At 36.1% G+C, this 21,945-nt stretch overlaps 1 protein-coding gene and 1 long non-coding RNA gene across 2 annotated transcripts in view; one reads left to right on the top strand and one right to left on the bottom strand.

Annotated features, from left to right (window-relative positions):
* Positions 1 to 11,135, top strand: part of LOC125666548 (uncharacterized) — a 38,818-nt gene extending 27,683 nt beyond the window's left edge. Inside the window, exons 5-6 of the long non-coding RNA XR_008799204.1 lie at positions 5,905 to 6,027; positions 9,543 to 11,135. This is a non-coding gene — a long non-coding RNA (uncharacterized LOC125666548). The remainder of the gene's footprint in view (positions 1 to 5,904; positions 6,028 to 9,542) is intronic.
* A 2,224-nt stretch (positions 11,136 to 13,359) lies between these two features.
* On the bottom strand, positions 13,360 to 17,889 carry LOC125666321 (putative uncharacterized protein DDB_G0289263). Its single transcript, XM_056152445.1, has 3 exons — positions 17,738 to 17,889; positions 16,658 to 17,246; positions 13,360 to 14,019 (listed from the first exon to the last, which is right to left on the bottom strand). The coding sequence occupies exons 1-3, from the start codon at positions 17,887 to 17,889 to the stop codon at positions 13,360 to 13,362; spliced, it is 1,401 nt and encodes a 466-aa protein (XP_056008420.1).
* Between the last annotated feature and the right edge of the window lie 4,056 nt (positions 17,890 to 21,945).

The raw sequence follows: 21,945 nt of genomic DNA, 5'->3' as shown, positions 1-21,945 counted from the left end.
ATCATGTAGTGACAGTAAGGTACTCTATCTTGTACTGTTACATAGTGACAGTAAGGTACTCTATCATGTAGTGACAGTAAGGTACTCTAACATATAGTGACAGTAAGGTACCCTCTCATGTAGTGACAGTAAGGTACTCTATCGTGTAGTTACAGTAAGGTACTCAATATATTGTAGTGACAGTAAGGTACTCTAACATGTACTGTTACCTAGTGACAGTAAGGTAATATATCATGTAGTGACAGTAAGGTACTCTATCGTAATATATCATGTAGTGACAGTAAGGTACTCTCTCATGTAGTGACAGTAAGGTACTCTATCGTAATATATCATGTAGTGACAGTAAGGTACTCTATCATGTAGTGGCAGTAAGGTACTGTTACATAGTGACAGTAAGGTACTCTATTATGTAGTGACAGTAAGGTACTGTTACATAGTGACTGTAAGGTACTCTATAATGTAGTGACAGTAAGGCACTCTATCTTGTAGTGACAGTAAGGTACTCTATCATGTAGTGACAGTAAGGTACTCTATCTTGTACTGTTACATAGTGACAGTAAGGTACTCTATCTTGTAATGACAGTAAGGTACTCTACCATGATAACTACATGTACTGTTACATAGTGACAGTAAGGTACTCTATCATGTAGTGACAGTAAGGTACTGTTACATAGTGACAGTAAGGTACTCTATAATGTAGTGACAGTAAGATACTCTATCTTGTAGTGACAGTAAGGTACTCTATCATGTAGTGACAGTAAGGAACTATATCTTGTACTGTTACATAGTGACAGTAAGGTACTATATCATGTAGTGACAGTAAGGTACCCTATCTTGTAGTGACAGTAAGGTACTCTATCATGTAGTGACAGTAAGGTACTCTATCATGTAGTGACAGTAAGGTACTCTCTCATGTAGTGACAGTAAGGTACTCTATCATGTAGTTACAGTAAGGTACTCTATCTTGTACTGTTACATAGTGACAGTAAGGTACTCTATCATGTGGTGACAGTAAGGTACTCTATCTTGTACTGTTACATAGTGACAGTAAGGTACTCTATCATGTGGTGACAGTAAGGTACTCTATCATGTAGTGACAGTAAGGTACTCTATCATGTAGTGACAGTAAGGTACTCTCTCATGTAGTGACAGTAAGGTACTCTATCATGTAGTTACAGTAAGGTACTCAATATATTGTAGTGACAGTAAGGTACTCTATCTTGTACTGTTACATAGTGACAGTAAGGTACTCTATCATGTAGTGACAGTAAGGTACTCTATCTTGTACTGTTACATAGTGACAGTAAGGTACTCTATCATGTGGTGACAGTAAGGTACTCTATCATGTAGTGACAGTAAGGTACTCTAATATGTACTGTTACATAATGACAGTAAGGTACTTTATCATGTAGTACCAGTAAGGTACTCTATAATGTAGTGACAGTAAGGTACCCTATCTTGTAGTAACAGTAAGGTACTCTATCATGTAGTGACAGTAAGGTACTGTAACATGTAGTGACGGTAAGGTACTCTCTCATGTAGTGACAGTAAGGTACTCTATCGTAATATATCATGTAGTGACAGTAAGGTACTCTATCATGTAGTGACAGTAAGGTACTCTATCATGTAGTGACAGTAAGGTACTCTATCTTGTACTGCTACATAGTGACAGAAAGGTACTATATCATGTAGTGACAGTAAGGTACCCTATCTTGTAGTGACAGTAAGGTACTCTATCATGTAGTGACAGTAAGGTACTGTATCATGTAATGACAGTAATGTACTCTCTCATGTAGTGACAGTAAGGTACTCTATCATGTAGTTACAGTAAGGTACTCAATATATTGTAGTGACAGTAAGGTGCTCTAACATGTACTGTTACATAGTGACAGTAAGGTTCTCTATCATGTAGTGACAGTAAGGTTCTCTATCATGTAGTGACAGTAAGGAAAGCTAACATGTACTGTTACATAGTGACAGTAAGGTACTCTATCATGTAGTGACAGTAAGGTACTCTATCATGTGGTGACAGTAAGGTACTCTATCATGTAGTGACAGTAAGGTACTCTAATATATACTGTTACATAGTGACAGTAAGGTACTTTATCATGTAGTACTAGTAAGGTACGCTATAATGTAGTGACAGTAAGGTACCCTATCTTGTAGTAACAGTAAGGTACTCTATCATGTAGTGACAGTAAGGTACTGTAACATGTAGTGAAAGTAAGGTACTCTCTTATGTAGTGACAGTAAGGTACTCTATCGTAATATATCATGTAGTGACAGTAAGGTACTCTATCATGTAGTGACAGTAAGGTACTGTTACATAGTGACAGTAAGGTACTCTATAATGTAGTGACAGTAAGGTACTCTATCTTGTAGTGACAGTAAGGTACTCTATCATATAGTGACAGTAAGGAACTATATCTTGTACTGTTACATAATGACAGTAAGGTACTATATCATGTAGTGACAGTAAGGTACCCTATCTTGTAGTGACAGTAAGGTACTCTATCATGTAGTGACAGTAAGGTACTGTATCATGTAGTGACAGTAAGGTACTCTCTTATGTAGTGACAGTAAGGTACTCTATCATGTAGTTACAGTAAGGTACTCAATATATTGTAGTGACAGTAAGGTACTCTAACATGTACTGTTAAATAGTGACAGTAAGGTACTATATCATGTAGTGACAGTAAGGTACTCTATCATGTAGAGACAGTAAGGTACTCTATCTTGTACTGCTACATAGTGACAGTAAGGTACTCTATCATGTAGTGACAGTAAGGTACTCTATCATGTAGAAACAGTAAGGTACCCTATCTTGTACTGTTATATAGTGACAGTAAGGTACTCTATCATGTGGTGACAGTAAGGTACTCTATCATGTAGTGACAGTAAGGTACTCTAATATGTACTGTTACATAATGACAGTAAGGTACTTTATCATGTAGTACCAGTAAGGTACTCTATAATGTAGTGACAGTAAGGTACCCTATCTTGTAGTAACAGTAAGGTACTCTATCATGTAGTGACAGTAAGGTACTGTAACATGTAGTGACAGTAAGGTACTCTCTCATGTAGTGACAGTAAGGTACTCTATCGTAATATATCATGTAGTGACAGTAAGGTACTCTATCATGTAGTGACAGTAAGGTACTATATCATGTAGTGACAGTAAGGTACTCTATCTTGTACTGTTACATAGTGACAGTAAGGTACTATATCATGTAGTGACAGTAAGGTACCCTATCTTGTAGTGACAGTAAGGTACTCTATCATGTAGTGACAGTAAGGTACTGTATCATGTAATGACAGTAATGTACTCTCTCTTGTAGTGACAGTAAGGTACTGTATCATGTAGTTACAGTAAGGTACTCAATATATTGTAGTGACAGTAAGGTACTCTAACATGTACTGTTACATAGTGACAGTAAGGTGATATATCATGTAGTGACAGTAAGGTACTCTATCATGTAGTGACAGTAAGGAAAGGTAACATGTACTGTTACATAGTGACAGTAAGGTACTATATCATGTAGTGACAGTAAGGTACTCTATCATGTAGAGACAGTAAGGTACTTTATCTTGTACTGTTACATAGTGACAGTAAGGTACTCTATCATGTAGTGGCAGTAAGGTACTCTATCATGTAGAGACAGTAAGGTACTCTATCTTGTACTGTTACATAGTGACAGTAAGGTACTCTATCATGTAGTGACAGTAAGGTACTCTATCATGTAGATACAGTAAGGTACTCTATCTTGTACTGTTACATAGTGACAGTAAGGTACTCTATCATGTAATGACAGTAAGGTACTCTATCATGTAGTGACAGTAAGGTACTCTATCATATAGTGACAGTAAGGTACTTTATCATAACTACATGTACTGTTATATAGTGACAGTAAGGTACTCTATCATGTAGTGACAGTAAGGTACTATATCATGTAGTGACAGTAAGGTACTCTATCATGTAGAGACAGTAAGGTACTTTATCTTGTACTGTTACATAGTGACAGTAAGGTACTCTATCATGTAGTGGCAGTAAGGTACTCTATCATGTAGAGACAGTAAGGTACTCTATCTTGTACTGTTACATAGTGACAGTAAGGTACTCTATCATGTAGTGACAGTAAGGTACTCTATCATGTAGATACAGTAAGGTACTCTATCTTGTACTGTTACATAGTGACAGTAAGGTACTCTATCATGTAATGACAGTAAGGTACTCTATCATGTAGTGACAGTAAGGTACTCTATCATATAGTGACAGTAAGGTACTTTATCATAACTACATGTACTGTTATATAGTGACAGTAAGGTACTCTATCATGTAGTGACAGTAAGGTACTATATCATGTAGAGACAGTAAGGTACTCTATCATGTAATAACAGTAAGGTACTGTATCATGTAGTGACAGTAAGGTACTTTATCATAACTACATGTACTGTTATATAGTGACAGTAAGGTACTCTATCATGTAGTGACAGTAAGGTTCTCTATCATGTAGTGACAGTAAGGTACTCTATCATGTAGTGACAGTAAGGTACTCTATCTTGTACTGTTTCATAGTGACAGTAAGGTACTCTATCATGATAACTACATGTACTGTTACATAGTGACAGTAAGGTACTGTTACATATTGACAGTAATGCACTGTTACATAGTGACAGTAAGGTACTCTATCATGTACTGTTACATAGTGACAGTAAGGTACTCTTTTATGTCTCAAAAGCTCATCTCATGTACTTATCTATTTATCTAAATATAAACAACAATCATAGACTGGCGGGATGTATCAAAACTAGCTATCATAAAAATTATTTTATGACGTTATGTGACTGAAAGGAAATTAAAATTTGTTAAATGAACATTGCAGAATTGCACTTCTTTAGGAGTTCCTTTATTCTGTATTTAGTCTGCATGAACATGCTAAAAGCGCCAAAAAGAATTCATTGAAATAATGGGAATCCAACAATATAATGAATGAAATGTATAAGTATTAGTGTATACTAGACATGTAAGAAGTTTTGAAAAGAATTTAAAAAAATGATATTCACAGTACATAATAGATTCCGAATACATTTTGATAAATTGCGCACATCTTCATCATATATAAAATACTCTACTGTGAAAGTGACTCCCGCCCGGTCCAGACATTATTCGTTATTCGTTGAATAAAATCGAGGAAATTATAAGCATCGGTACAAACTAAATCCCCGAATAACTATGATATAAGGAAAGTTACGCGTTGCTTGTACATACTTGTTATTGATATTGTTATTAACTTCCGGTGGCTTCCAAAATCAAAGAAAATAAATGAAGAAAATAAGATGTTTATCAATGAATTCTCTTGCGCTGAAGGAATTTAATGCCAGTAGAATACAAATTAAAAGTATCGAAACACGTGACTAATACAATCATGTGACAATAAACAGCGGGAAACGTGACCGATATAATCACGTGACATTAAACAGCGGGGTTGTTTCTCTCTGGTATATCAGATAGCCCTAATTCCGTTTAACTAATATAAGACAACCAAGGTGTATATCAATATCAGTTGCCTCCCTTTAATTAAAAGACTGACTATAAAGAATTCAGGAGTTTTAAATTTGTACACCATCATCAAAGATGAGATTAACAAAGTAATGTAACAGCTGTTTTAAAACATGCAAAATCATTTTGGTGGCTTAATTTTGTTCTCAACCTTAAATCACAGTAGGTATGTTTACAGCTTGAATATAGTTTACCATTATAGAAAGTTATGAGCAAATAATATTATTAACCCAACACACAAAATACCAAATGCTCTATTACTTCATTCCATAAAATTATCCCTGGTGTATTGATGGTGCTGTGAATGCAATATAAAAGAGGTTTATCATGTACTATTACTTTAGATTCCACCATTCGTACAGACGCCCGCACCGTCACCACCGCTACAGACGCCCGCTCTACCCGCCCAGACATCAATACTACCGGAACAAACAGCGTTACATCAATCACAAAAGAAACAGTTCCTAGTCAGTATTAATTTCTATCTATCTTACATCTGAGAATTCTTCACACATTTATAAAATTGTATATGTTACAATAACAAATCTAAACTAAGAATTAAGGGCACTGAACGCAATAGCCTGGTGGTTAAAACCTTCGTTTTGCAAACCGGAAGTTCCCATGCTTGATCTCAACTAAGACAATTCACTGTAGTAACTACTGTTTCGCATTAGAAATGAAAATCGCGGGTATTTATGTTAGACCTTAAAACAACAAGTTAACATACAAAGTCAAGCGCAGACTGTTTTTGTTGTTTTACGTCCCACTCAGTGGTTCTTCATTGGTGTAAAGACGTCACCAGTTTTATATGAACTGCCACAAATATTGATCTATACATTACACTTGTAGCAGTAAAGATTTTCCCTTGAATTAACGCCTTCTGTGACATGGACATCCATTTAAAAGACATATACGAAAGACCTGTATTTTCACTTCTAATGGTGGACGAATAAAGACCCATGGCTTTCATTTCTAATAGTGGGCGAATAAAGACACGCGACTTTCACTTGTAATGCTGGGCGAATAAAGACCCATGGCTTTCATTTCTAATGCTCTGCGAATAAGACCCGCGCCTTCGACTTCTAATGCTGTGCGAATAAAACCCGCGACTTTCACTTGTAATGCAGGTCGAATAAAGACACGTGACTTACACTTCTCATGCTGGGCGAATAAAGACATGACTTTCACTTGTAATGCTGGGCGAATAAAGATTCATTAATTGATTGAATATTGGTTTACGTCCCTCTCGAGAATATTGCACTCATATGGAGACGTCACCACTGCCGAGGAAGGCTGCAAAATTTAGGCCTATGCTCGGAGCTTATGGCCATTGAGCAGGGAGGGATCTTTATCGTGCCACACCTGCTGTGACACGGGACCTCGGTTTTTACGGTCTCATCCGAAGAACCGCCCTATTTAGACGCCTCTTACGACAAGCAAGGGGGTACTGAGGACCTATTCTAACCCGGATCCCCACGGGAAGCGAATAAAGACATATGTCTTTCACTTCTCATACTGGGCGAATAAAGACCGGTACTTTCACTTCTAATGTTGGGCGAATAAAGACCCGTACTTTCACTTCTAATGTTGGGAGAATAAAGACCTGTACTTTCACTTCTAATGTTGGGAGAATAAAGACCCGTACTTTCGCTTCTAATGTTGGGAGAATAAAACTCCTTACTTTCACTTCTAATGTTGGGAGAATAAAGAACCGTACTTTCACTTCTAATGTTGGGAGAATGGAAAAGGAACAATCACCAACAAGATTTTACGTTTGAGGTTTGGCACGGTGCCAGAATGAAGAACCGAACCCGAGACTTTCCGATTGCGAAGCAAGCGTCCAAGCTACTAAGCTATAGGACAGATGACAGGGTTTTTATATGATCGTGGTTTTTACATATTCCCCGTTCTTTTGAATTTTTGGTTGTCAGATAATGCACGTTTGATATCTAGTATGAATTGGTATACCCCTCTAGAAAATGTTAACAAATGTTCTTCTATTCTCCCTGAAGACAAAAATCGATTTGCGCATATTTAACAATGATTATCTAATTTAGGTTCCATCACAGCCTCTACCGATACGTATACACACATATTTTGCGTAAATGAAATTGCTTTTATGATAAAAATGTGAAATAATAAAACGATTCGAATTACTTTCTGATAAAAGTCCTCTAGATTTATGTACAAAAATGACTAATATATAAAATGAAATCAAAAAGACGGGTTTCATTTATATGCAATGATCACAAATATCATTCTTGTTAACTTCCAGAGATATTTTGGAAACTATTTCATGACATATAACACAGAAATGTTCTTTACCATTACATTAACTGGTTTTACAGTAATATTCCTGACTTATGATGATAATTGCATGGAATTCCATATCATATATCCATGCATAAGTTACATGAAAAAGTGCAGATAACTGATGAAAGGTGAAGATAAGAGCTGTCATCGATAACTCCGGTCGACAGGGAATACTTACTCCTCCTAAAGACCTGATCCTACATCTGCTGTGTCCAGGGGTTGATTTTTGCCAAACTATTTTGTATTGCTTATAGGAGTTATAAGATTGTTCACTGTTCGTTATCTTCACCTTCCAAAGCAATACAAAAATTGGGCAAACACGGACTCTGGATATACCAAAGGTGAGATTGGGTTCCTAGGAGGAGTAAGCATCCCCTTGAATGATCCTCTTAAATGCAATTTAAGGATATGCGGGACGATGATCACGTGATGGTTGCAAATTTATTATAAATTTAGAACCGGACGCAGCGTAGTTAAAGCTTCCCGCGGAAATGCTGTTGATCTTGTAAAGGAAGTAGTAGCTCATATTGAAGTTAACTAGATCGACCTAACCCGTGGTTTGAAAGAAGACGTATTGTTTAGAGCTAGACTAGACGTTTTGTTCGATACCATGTTTAATATATACTTGTACATTTAAAAAAAAAACAAATTTTGATTTGTTTTCATTAACTCAATTTTTGTTCCATAATCATGAAAATTCTAAATATTTCAATAGCTTTAAAACAAATATAGCTTCTGATAACGTATTCCAAAGCAGGCACGAAGAATTAGGCTGCCCCCCCCCCCCCCTCCCCCCCCCCCCCCATCTTTGACAATGAGCTTTTTTTTTTAAATTTTGTACTGCAAATAAAAGGCTGTCCCATCCCCCATTACTTTTAACAGTAGTTGTACATGAAAAGAATATAACCTTGAAAGTTATTAATAACAAATATTTCACCAAGCCTAACCCCAAGCGAACATATCAATGTATAACTTCAAGGACGCCTGCCTCAAAATCAAGATTAGCTTCACTCCTTCATATTTCTACAGGAAGTTAGGTGTATGAATAGCTTTTAATTGCAGTGTTTGCAAAAAAATTCATTGACAAGTTTTTGAGCAGTGCTTCATTTAGTATCTGGATTACCCTGTTTTTGAGTACCAATTTCCACCCCAAATCCTTCAATTTTCCGAATTTCTAATTATATGGTTATGTTTAAGCATGTTATTATTATATATTTTATATTTTGCATATATTCTAAAGATTCATGTAAAAGATATAGATAAAAATTGCATCAAATTATTTTTTTGAATTGAAAATCGGAATGATCTTGTAAAATTCACAATTTTCGAAAAGGTTGGTAATTCAAAGCTTATTATCTCCCTTGTATACCTAGAAAGTGGCCATGAAATTTATACACATTGTACAGGACATCCTGATGGTGCTTCATGAAAAAAAGAAAAAATATTCATTGACAAGTTATTTTTGGCCACATCGTCCCGCATGTCCTTAAATAGATATTTCCCATTTCCCATATCAATGACCGTCTAGCATAGGACAGCTTGACGATCATTCCACTGCCATCGAAAGCAAGTAGCGGAAGTGGGTATCCAAATAACATACAATTTGGTTTGCTCTTTATTAAATATATACATTATATTTTAATGTACAATATCTTTATTTATATTGTAGTTCCAACAACAACCATCATCATCATCATCTTGGCCACTTTAGTATTGGTTTTTGCAACAGCAACAGGCATATTCGCTTATCAACGAAGACGGAGAGAGGAAACCAATTACGAACCACCGCGACCCTATCCTGACAGCAACCCGGGTTATGCGATTCCATTACATGTATACGAAGCGGCGAGTGATGACAGAACATACGATGAGGTAGAGCCGTCAGAAGAAGCAGAATACGATAACACCCTCGGTCCTTCATACCTATATGGTGTTCCTTCGTCTTCTGACAATGTGTGAAAAATAAGATGTTTAGAATTGTAGTATATCTTATATATATATATAATTTTTGTTTCCTGTATATACAGTATAATCTGTCTAAACCGGCTATGTGTGGTTCCAAAGAAATTGGCCGGTTTGCACAGAGTCCGGAGTGCAGAATGAGAGTTGCTGCCCTTGTATTCATTATCTATGCATACGTGTGTAATGATTGCTAACGTTGTAATATAATAACAAAAGAATTCAAAATATAAATGTCAGTGTTTTATTGTCGTGCTCATTTTAAAAAGAAATCAATTTTTATTAAACAGTTTAAAATCTGGGAATTATTCGCGCAATTTTCTGTTGGTAAATTGTCGATTTCTTCTACATCATCGCCGTTATCAAGTGCTACATTATATACGTTCGTCAAGTTTGTATTGTGTTCGTTTAAAATTTGTCTTTTTCAGCTTTCATTGTAAATGTATCGCTTTCAACTGTCTCAATTTGTAAAACGGAAACTAATGTAATGCCAAGTGATCGACCGGACATGGCGAGTTGTGCCTAACTAACTGCATATCATCATTGTTTGACTCGCCGTAGAGTTCCGAGAAGTCCACGAGGGGAAACCCTGCTTTTGGAAAACATAACGGGATTGTTGCCGATTTTGTTTCATTCCAAGAATGTATCGAATACATCAATTAATTGAACTTTGTCTTTTAATGTCAGTTCTCGTCTCTGTTGTTAGGGGGCGCACTTACCTCGTGCGTGGTGCTGTCATAATTGAAAAGTGCACCCCTAAAAATCAGGTTTTATTTTAAACTGATCGCGACTCATCGCCAGTTGCACTCTTTTACGTACCTGTGGCTTCCTTTGAGACACCCTTTGTGTACACCGCGTGTGATCGACCGAATACCGACAGGTTGGTCATCGGTGGGTGGCTGGTTTAAATGCGATAATTAGAGCTAATTACGAGCAGTTGGGACCTTGTGTACACCGAATACGATTGACCGCAACAATTAGGGTGGTGTATCATCGAGGGACCGGTTTACACAGGATAATTAAAGTTAATTGATAGCAGTTTGGACTGTGTAAGCCGGCCGATATACAGAATACGCAGTATCCGGAGTACAGGGAATTATTAATAAAGGATTTGTTAAAGAAATGTTAGGGACTATATTTTGTGGCCGGAATTGACAGAGCGCCGGAGTACTCAGAGGCCGGTTTGGACAAATTATACTCATTACAAATTTGCGGATATGAAGAGTTTACTATATTATCTGTTGTAATGTATGTTTTGTTGTTTGTTTACAGAATTTTCACAGGAATAAACAAATTTCAGTATATTTACTGTTCATCCGTTGATAAAGATGTGTCTATACTTTACTTCGATTTATCATAGAAACACCGATGTATACTTGTTATGCGATAGAACAAGAGAAAACAAGATGTGTTTCTGAAACACTAATGACCCCGTTCTTCAGCAAAATAATCTTGGTGCTCAAATAAAGGTCGTGATACAAGGAACACACATGTCAAACATGGAAGCCGTATCACTAACCATTTCAAAGTTATGACCTAGGGTTGTTTTTTTCAAAAGGTCAAACTACAAGACCAAGTGCACAAAATTAAAATTTTGCCTCCACAAGAAAAAATGGAGGTTGATTGATTGTTTGTATCTTGCTTAACGTCTCGCTCGACAATATTTCACTCAATATGGAGACGTCACCACTACCGGTGAGGGGTTGCAAAACTTAAGCCTATGCTCGGCGCTTACGACCTTTGAGCTGGGGGTCTTTATCGTGCCACACCTGCTGTGACACGGGGCTTCGGTATTGTGTGGTCTCAGCCGAAAGACCGTCCCATTTAGACGCCTCTTACGACAAGCAAGACTCCTCCCCAAGAGAGAAAACTACATCTCCCTGACAGAGAAAACTACTCCTCTCCGAGAGAAAACTACTCTTCCCCAAGAGAGAAAACTACTCCTTACTACTCCTCCCCGAGAGAGAAAACTACTTCTTCCTGACAGAAAACTGCTCCTCCTCGAGAGAGAAAACTACTTCTTCCTGACAGAAAACTGCTCCTCCCCGAGAGAGAAAACTACTTCTTCCTGACAGAAAACTACTCCTCCCCGAGAGATAAAATTCTACACCTATCCGTTAGAGGATCACTTTATTCCTCCAGATAAAGGAAATCTTATTCCTCCCCGGTGGAGAAACCCTACCCTCTAACTGTGTAGAATATAATCCTCCCAAGAGTGAAATTGTACTTCGTTCAAGAGAGAACATTGTACGGCTTACTAATGTGATTTAGAAACGAACCAAACATAGAGCCACCAAAAGGAAGGAGATCTGAAGATACATTCTTACATCTATGCTTCGTTCTAACATATAATACACATACACGGAAGTAAGGATCTCTATAGCTGTCTACTTCCTGACGAAAGGAAACTGGAAAAACTTCACATGTACTTTTCTTTTTTCGAGTTTCATTCATGATTCTGAACAGACAGGAAAAGCATAAAACTTGCAAGATAAAAATAAGTTGTTTTTTTTTACCAATATACTTTGTAATATTATACACCTATTTACTGGCTATGAGGACAATAGCAAGTTTATTTTCCCCCGAGACAGCAACTATTTCCCGAGGGTATCTGAATATCCAGCAAATAGGCGTTTAATTATACCAAAGTAGACTTTACTTGTGTCAGACATACCAAAGTGAAGTTGAACCGTCTGCATTGTCGTTTGGTAAACTAAATAGTGTTATCGAACTTTGACGTCACAGATTTGATAACACTAGAGGTATTCCGAAAAAGAAAACGCGGGAAAGTATAGCGTTTCGAGATTATCTCCCTAGGGCAGATAGTTTAAAAACCAATTCACGCCTAGTACTATCCAGAAGAAATAGCAAATTGATTCACCTCACTATTATATAGCAAAAACATTCTGAGGTACAATAAAACTAATTACAAAAACAATAAAATGCTGTCTTTGTTCTTTTATCGGATGGCGAATATAGCTAGCATTACATATGTATTTTTTCTGCAATGATTACTACTTTCATCACCTGTAAAACAACAAAGAAAGACATCTTATTTGTTCATATTCATATTTTTATGTGCTTTTTAAAAAATATAAACTATAGATTTAAAAAATATAATATGAACTCGTTGACCATTTTTACACTTTAAATGGAACAGCCAATGCAACCTTTGACCTTGACGACGCCCCATGTTTGGCAGTGATGACGAGGACAGGTGGTCTAAAAATCCGGATCGAATTAGTTAGCAACAAACATGTATTCATTGTCTATGATGAAAGGAACGTCAATTTCAAAAGAGATAAAACAAACATTCTGTGAATATGAATGGTGTATAGCGATGGGTATTGTTGCTCCTCTTTCGGCCTTGTTTTAAACACTATGTTTAACATGGATAGTTTCAATGGTGCTGAACATGGTGTGGAAAAACACTAATGTCATCAAAGAAGAAATTCTACAAAATCTGAACTCTAGCGAGAATTATATGTGAACGATAGAGTTGTGATGTCATTATTATTGTTAATCATTCAGGGTGTGGGATTTCTGATATCATTATCCTTGTTAATGATTGAGGGTATGGGATTTCTGATGCCATTACTCTTGTTAATGATTGAGGATGTGGAATTTCTGATGTCATTACTCTTGATAATGATTGAGGGTGTGGGATTTCTGCTGTTATCATCCTTGTTGATGATTGAGGGTGTGGGATTTCTGATGCCATTATTCTTCTTAGTGATTGAGAGTGTGGGATTTCTGATGTCATTATTCTTGTTAATGATTGAAGGTATGGGATTTCTGATGTCATTCTTCTTGTTAATAATTGAAGGTATGGGATTTCTGATGTCATTATTCTTGTTAATGATTGAGAGTGTGGGATTTCTGATGTCATTATTCTTGTTAATGATTGAGAATGTGGGATTTCTGATGTTATCATCCTTGTTGATGATTGAGGGTGTGGGATTTCTGATGTCATTATTCTTGTTAATGATTGAGAGTGTGGGATTTCTGATGTCATTACTCTTGTTAATGATTGAGAGTGTGGGATTTCTGATGTCATTACTCTTGTTAATGATTGAGAGTGTGGGATTTCTGATGTCATTACTCTTGTTAATGATTGAGAGTGTGGGATTTCTAATGTCATTATTCTTGTTAATGATTGAGAATGTGGGATTTCTGATGTCATTACCCTAGTTAATGATTTAGGATGTGAGGTTTCTGATGTCATGATTCTTGTTAATGATTGAGAGTGTGGGATTTCTGATGTCTGATTCTTATCAATGATTGAGGGTGTGAGATTTCTGATGTCATGATTCTTGTTAATGATTGAGAGTGTGGGATTTCTGATACCATGATTCTTCTTAATGATTGAGGGTGTGGGATTTCTGATCTCATGATTGTTGTTAATGATTGAAAGAGTGGAATTTCTGATGTCATTACTCTTGTTAATGATTAAGAGTGTGGGATTTCTGATATCATGATTCTTATCAATGATTGAGGGTGTGGGATTTCTAATGTCATTATTCTTATTAATGGTTAAGGGTGTGGGATTTCTGATGTCATGCATCTTGATAATGATTGCGAGCGTGGGATTTCTGATGTCATTACTCTTGTTAATGATTGAGAGTGTGGGATTTATGATGCATGATTCTTGTTAATGATTCAGTGTGTGGGGTTTCTGATGTCATTACACTTGTTAATGAATAAGGATGTGGGATTTATAATGTCATTATTCTTGTTATTGATTGAGGATGTGGGAGTTCTGATGTCATGATTCTCGTTAATGATTGAGGGTGTGGGACTTCTGATGTCATGATTCTTGCTAATGATTGAAAGTGTGAGATCTATGATGTCAATACTCTTGTTATTGATGGAGGGTGTGGGATTTCTGATGTCTTTATCATTGTTAATGATTGAGGGTGTGGGATTTCTGATGTCATGATACTTGTTAATGATTGAGAGTGTGGGATTTCTGATGTCATGATTCTTATCAATGATTGATGGTGTGGGATTTCTGATGTCATGATTCTTGTTAATGATTGAGAGTGTGGGGTTTCTGATGTCATGATTCTTATCAATGATTGAGGGTGTGGGATTTCTGATGTCATGATTCTTGTTTATGATTGAGAGTGTGGGATTTCTGATGTCATGTTTCTTATCAATGATTGAGGGTGTGGGATTTCTGATGTCATTATTCTTATTAATGATTGAAAGTGTGGGATTTCTGATGTCATTACTCTTGTTAATGATTGAGAGTGTGAGATTTCCGATGCCATGATTATTATCAATGATTGAGGGTGTGGGATTTCTAATGTCCTAATTCTTATTAATGCAAGGTGAAGATAACGAACAGTGATCAATCTCATAACTCCTATAAGCAATACAAAATAGATAGTTGGGCAAACACGGACCCCTGGACACACCAGAGGTGGGATCAGGTGCCTAGGAGAAGTAAGCATCCCCTGTTGACCGGTGACACCCGCCGTGAGCCCTATATCCTGCTCAGTTAAACGGAGTTATTCGCAGTCAAAATCAGTGTTCCAAGAAAGGCTTAACAATCGGTATGAAACACGTCAGGCAGCATTTGACCCAATGCGAGATTGTATTGACGAACTAGAGCGTTATAACGACCATAGAATTTGCGAAATGCTGACTTCAATCGAGACTGTTGAAATCCCTGTACCATCAACTTGTTTATCAGTAGCCTACCTCGATTTAAAAACTGACTATACCCAGTACAAGCTCTTGCATATCGAATCAGTTGAGATATATAAACACCATATGCAGGCGATAATGGAATATTGCTACACAAATAAGGAAAGTTGACGATGGAGAAGCTGAAATCATCCCGTTTGTCATACAGCTGAGTTGTCAGTTTGCCGTCAATGTCTACTTTCAATAAAATATCTAAGTATGAAGCAGAAGTGGACGACTCTGTGGTGTCCTTTACTTCGAGCTCACAGGGATATATCAAATCGACATATGAATGAAAGCTATCATTGTTAATAGACAAAACGTTATCGATATATCTAAAAGTCGAATTGAAGGTCACAGCGAGAGATTTTTTCTTCTCACGTAGAAGTTTTTGAATAAATTCTGCTTCATATGAATATAAAAACAGGTCAGCTAACGAAGGAGCACAATTCGTGCCCATGGGAATTCCAACAGACTGTTGGAAGACCTGGTCACCAAAAACCACGAAGATATTGTCAATGAGGAACTCTAGCATATTTTTTTATTTCAACTTCAGAGTACTTGTGCGTGGAATCAGAGTGGTGTTTAACAAAGTAAGTTTTTGAATGACTGATCACTAGATATGAATATTTCCGTTTTCCGTTTTTGTTTAAGAAGCAACTGTCTATGATGTCAAAAAGTCTAGTTTTTGATTTATCGTGAGGAATGGTCGTGTATAGTGTTGTAAAGTCATAGGTTTTAATGCTATTGATTTGGGGAAAATTCTGTGATTTCAAGTTTACTAAAAGTTCTTTAGAATTTTGTAGAATTCACATTTGATTAACACCACTTCTGGCATATGTAGACAAATGATTAAGGGTGTGGGATTTCTGATGTCATGCACCTTGATAATGATTGAGAGTGTGAGATTTCTGATGTCATTACTCTTGTTAATGATTGAGAGTGTGGGGTTTCTGATGCCATGATTCTTGTTCATGATTGAGGGTGTGGGATTTCTGATATCATGATTCTTATCAATGATTGAGGGTGTGGGATTTCTAATGTCATTATTCTTATTAATAATTAAGGGTGTTGGATTTCTGATGTCATTATCCTTGTTAATGATTGAGGGTGTGGGGTTTCTGATGTCATTACACTTGTTAATGAATAAGCATGTGGGTTTCTGATGCCATTTTTCTTGTTAATGATTGAGGGCGTGGAATTTCTTATGTCATTATTCTTGTTAATGATTGAGAGTGTGATATTTCTGATGCCGTGATTCTTGTTAAAGATTGAGGGTGTGGGATTTCTGATGTCATGATTCTTATCAATGATTGAGGGTGTGGGATTTCTAATGTCATTATTCTTGTTAATGATTGAGGATGTGGGATTTCTGATCTCATTACTCTTGTTAATGATTGAGGATGTGGGATTTCTAATGTCATTATTCTTGTTAATGATTGAGGGTGTGGTATTTTTGATGTCATGATTCTTATCAATGATTGAGAGTGTGGGATTTCTGATGTCAATACTCTTGCTAGTGATGAAGGGAGTGGGATTTCTGATGTAATTATTATTGTTAATGATTAAGGGTGTGGGATTTCTGATGTCATGATTCTGGTTAATGATTGAGGGTGTGGGATTTCTGATGTCATCATTCCTGTTAATGATTGAGAATGTGGGATTTCTGATGTCGTTATTCTTGCTAATGATTGAAGGTGTAGGCTTCCTGATGTCATCATTCCTGTTAATGATTTGGGATGCGGGATTTATGATGTCATTATTCTTGTTATTGAATGAAAGTGCGACTATTTTGTTAATGAGGGTGTGGGATTTCTGATGTCATTATCCTTGTTAATGATTGAGGGTGTGGGATTTCTGATGTCATTACTCTAGTTAATGATGGAGGGTGTTGGATTTCTGATGTCATTATTCTTATTAATGAATGAAGGTGCGACTATTTTGTTAATGAGGGTGTGGGATTTCTGATGTCATTATTCCTGTTAATGATTTGGGATGCGGGATTTCTGATGTCATTATTCTTGTTAATGATTGAAAGTGCGACTATTTTGTTAATGAGGGTGTGGGATTTCTGATGCCATTTTTCCTGTACATCGGGATAAACATGCTTGAACACCATAGTGTTTTTTTGTGTCTACACGTGATTTTCTCAGCTGTCAAAAGGAAGGGGATCTGGAGATAAATATATTCTTACATTTATGTTTCGTTACTTACATCTGATAAACACGGAAGTAAAGAGCTCTACATCTATTGACTTTCTGAGGAAAGGAAAGTGGGAAAACGTCACATGTACTTTTGCTTTTCTTGTTAGGGAGTTTAACAGACAACCACCGGAAGGTTGTGAGGTCGAGTCCCACTTGTACCATGACCGCGTCAAACCTAAAACGCTAAAATGAGTAGTGATTGCTCCTTCGCCAAACATTCGGTGTTAGAAGTGAGAATCACGTGCTTTTGGATATGACCTTAAAATCGAATGTTCTGTGTCGCAGCAAGCGTTGGCATGAGAGAGAACATTCACTGCTACGTCCCTGACCGCCTCAACATAAGTATAAACTTGTGATACTTTACCTACTGCAGGTGACGTCTCAACATGAGTAAACATTATACGAGACGAAAACTAGCAATCAACCCTTACAAATGATGGCGTCGAACAGCTAGTCTGCTCCCTACACTGTAGACACATTTACATTTACAGAATAATACGAACAGCTAGTCTGCTCCCTACACTGTAGACAAATTTACATTTACAGAATAATACGAACAGCTAGTCTGCTCCCTACACTGTAGACAAATTTACATTTACAGAATAATACGAAAATAAGAAAGAAGTCTGAAAAGCCAAAAAAAAATATAACCAAAAAAAAAACCCATTAAATATTCGGTATTGTGTCCAGCTTGAGTCTTTCCACGGTTACAGATATTTTTTTGGGATTGTGTCCCGTTGATACAAGCAATGCAGTTTTGTTTGCAACAAGAATATCGGTAAAAGTGATGGATGCTTCCCGAAATGAATATAACCAATGAACGAAATAACTCGCACAATGATCATTAATTGTTAAAGTTTTGTTGAAAGGAAGGTTTCGTTTTCATATATAAGGTATATGTTTAGTGACGTTGACCTTTAGAAAATGACCTTTAGTGGCCTTTATCTGAAAGCTATTTCTGTAATATCTATTTGTGTGATTTATGATCAATATCTGTTGACAAAGCACTTTGAAATGTAATTTTTATGAGATAATTTTAGTAAATTACCACATGAACAGATCTACTATAGATTATAGATTCATTAAAACCTCTATTATAGATTCAAGCATTCTATCAAAACAATAAGGCGTGAGTCTGTTTTGATATTATTCCACGTACATTAAACGACCCTCTTATGACAAAAAAATCACACTTCACAATCACACATAACCTCACATTTAACACATTCACACTTCATTTCATATTTAACATAATCACCCTTCATCTCATAATTAACACAATCACTCTTTCATTTCATGATTAACAGAATCACACATCATTTCATATTTAACACACTCACACTTTCATTTCATGTTTAACACAATCACATCATTTCATATTTAACACAATCACTCATCATTTCATATTGAACACAATCACACCTCATTTCATATTTAACACAATCACACATCATTTCATAATGAACGCAATCACATTTTATATTTAACATAATCACAGATCATTTCATATTGAACACAATCATACTTCATTTCATATTTAATACAATCACACTTCATTTCATATCTAATATAATCACACTTCACTTCATTTCATATTGAAGACATTATTTGTCGAAATGCGCATCTGGTGCATCAAAATTGGTACCGTATAAGTTTTACATTATGACCCCTGGGTCGAGGACTCTGCTGATGGACTGTTAGTCCCCGAGGGTCTCTACAGCCGAGTAGCTAAGTACTTCGTTACTAGATTGAAAATACGGATGTATCTTTCATTGCTGTTAGGAAATTTAGAAATTCATTTCAAAATTAAGGATTATCTCCCTCACGCATAGCTCTTATCCTTTGACGAATTTGACTCCACTTATTTGGCACACTGTTTTTCCCTATAATGGCTCTAAAACTTCATTGTTATTTCGGATTTCGGTTGAGCATCACTGAAGAGACATTATTTGTCGAAATGCGCATCTGGTGCATCCAAATTGGTACCGTATAAGTTTTACATTGAACACAATCATACTTAATATTTCTTTCATATCTAACACAATTACACATCATTTCATATTCAACACAATCACACTTCATTTTATGTTTAACACAATCACACATCATTTTGTATTTAACACAATCACACATCATTTCATATTGAACACAATCATACTTGATTTCATAATTAACGCAATCACACTTCATTTTGTATTTAACTCAATCACAGATCATTTTATATTTAACACAATCAAACTTTCATTTCATATTAAACACAATCACACTTCATTTTATATTTAATACAATTATACTTAATTTCAGATTGAACACAATCATACTTCATTTCATACTCAACACAATCACACTTCATTTTGTATTTAACTCAATCACAGATCATTTCATATTTAACACAATCAAACTTTCATTTCATATTAAACAAAATCACACTTTCATTTCATATTTAACAATCTTTGCTGGTGGACTGTTAGTCCCCAAGGGTCTCTACAGCTCAGTAGCTAGGTACCTCGTTACTAGCTTGAAAATACGGAAGTATATTTAATTGCTGTGATAAAATTTACAAATTCATTTCAAAATTACGAATTATCTCCCGCATGCATAGCTCTGATCCCTAGACGAATTATCTCCCGCATGCATAGCTCTGATCGAATTGGATTCCAGTCTTTGGTACTCTGTTGTTTCCTTTTATTTCTTACAAGTTTATCGTTAATTCGAATTTCCAAAATTTCGGCTTGAGCATCACTGAAGAGACTTCATTTGTCGAAATGCGCTTCTGGTGCATCAAAATTTGTACCGTATAAGTTTTACATTTCATATCTATCATAATCACACTTACATTTCAAACTGAACACAATCTACCTTCAATTCTTATTCAACAATTACGCATAATTTCATATTGAACACAATCAAATTTTATTTCATATCTAACATAATCACACTTCATTTCATATTGAATACAATCACACATCATCTTATATTTAAAACAATCACTCATCATTTTATATTTAACATAATCACACCTCATCTTATATTTAACACAATAACACATCATTTCATACTGAACATAATCGCACTTCATTTCATATCTAACACAATCACACATCATTTCATATCTAATATAATCACACTTCATTTCATAATTAACAATAACACTTCATCTAATATTTAACACTCGCATTATTTCATATTCAACACACTCACACTTTCATTTCATATTAAACACAATCATACTTCATTTCATATTAACAATCACACTTCATTCTATATTAACAAAATCACATTTCATTTCATATTTAATACAATCACACATCATTTTAACACAATCACGCCTTCATTACACCTACTGAATTGAAAACAACATATTCACACTTTCATTACATTACTAACTGAACTGACTGTCAAAAGCTTCTATAGGTTTGCATTACACAGATTTATAACCATGTTATGTTCATGTGGTACACACAACGCAAACTACCTACAATAAAACACGCTTATAGCTAAGTGCTGAGACGTAATTCGTGTGATACAATGAATTCATAACAAGTTTTAAAACTACAGCGAATTAAAATCACATCGTTGTAAGCTTAAATTCATTATAAGGCTGTTTGCGGTAACCGTGTTGTACTGTACTCAACTTTATGACAAACGGGATGAGTTCAGCTTCTCTATCGTCAACTTCCCATATTTATGTAGCAATATTCCATCATCACCTGCATTGGTGTTTATATCTCACAACTGATTCGATACGCAATAGAGTGCTCTGCGTATAGTCAGTTTTTAAATCGAGGCAGCCTACTTACAAAAACAAGATGATGGTGCAGGGTTTCAACAGTATCGTCGTTATAACAATCTAGTTTGCCAATACAAGCTATCATTGGGTTAAATGCTGTATGACTTGATTCATACCGATAATTAGGCCATTCTTGGCACATTGATTCTGACTACGGATAACTCCGTTTACATGATCAAAATATAGGGCTCACGGCGGGTGTGACCGGTCAAAAGGGGACGCTTACTCCTGATCCCACTTCTGGTGTGTCCAGGGGCCGTGTTTACCCACCTATCTATTTTGTATTGCTTATAGGAATTATGAGATTGTTCGCAGTTCGTTATCTTCACCTTTCACACCATTATATTTATGTTACATTTATGTTATCAGGATATGGGGCTCACGGCGGGTGTGACCGGTCAACAGGGGATGCTTCCTCCTCCTAGGCA

This window comes from Ostrea edulis, chromosome 10, assembly GCF_947568905.1.
Source record: "Ostrea edulis chromosome 10, xbOstEdul1.1, whole genome shotgun sequence".
In the NCBI taxonomy this organism is placed as follows: domain Eukaryota; kingdom Metazoa; phylum Mollusca; class Bivalvia; order Ostreida; family Ostreidae; genus Ostrea; species Ostrea edulis.
Note: the sequence above shows the minus strand (reverse complement) of the source record. Positions and strands in the feature narration are given on the sequence as shown.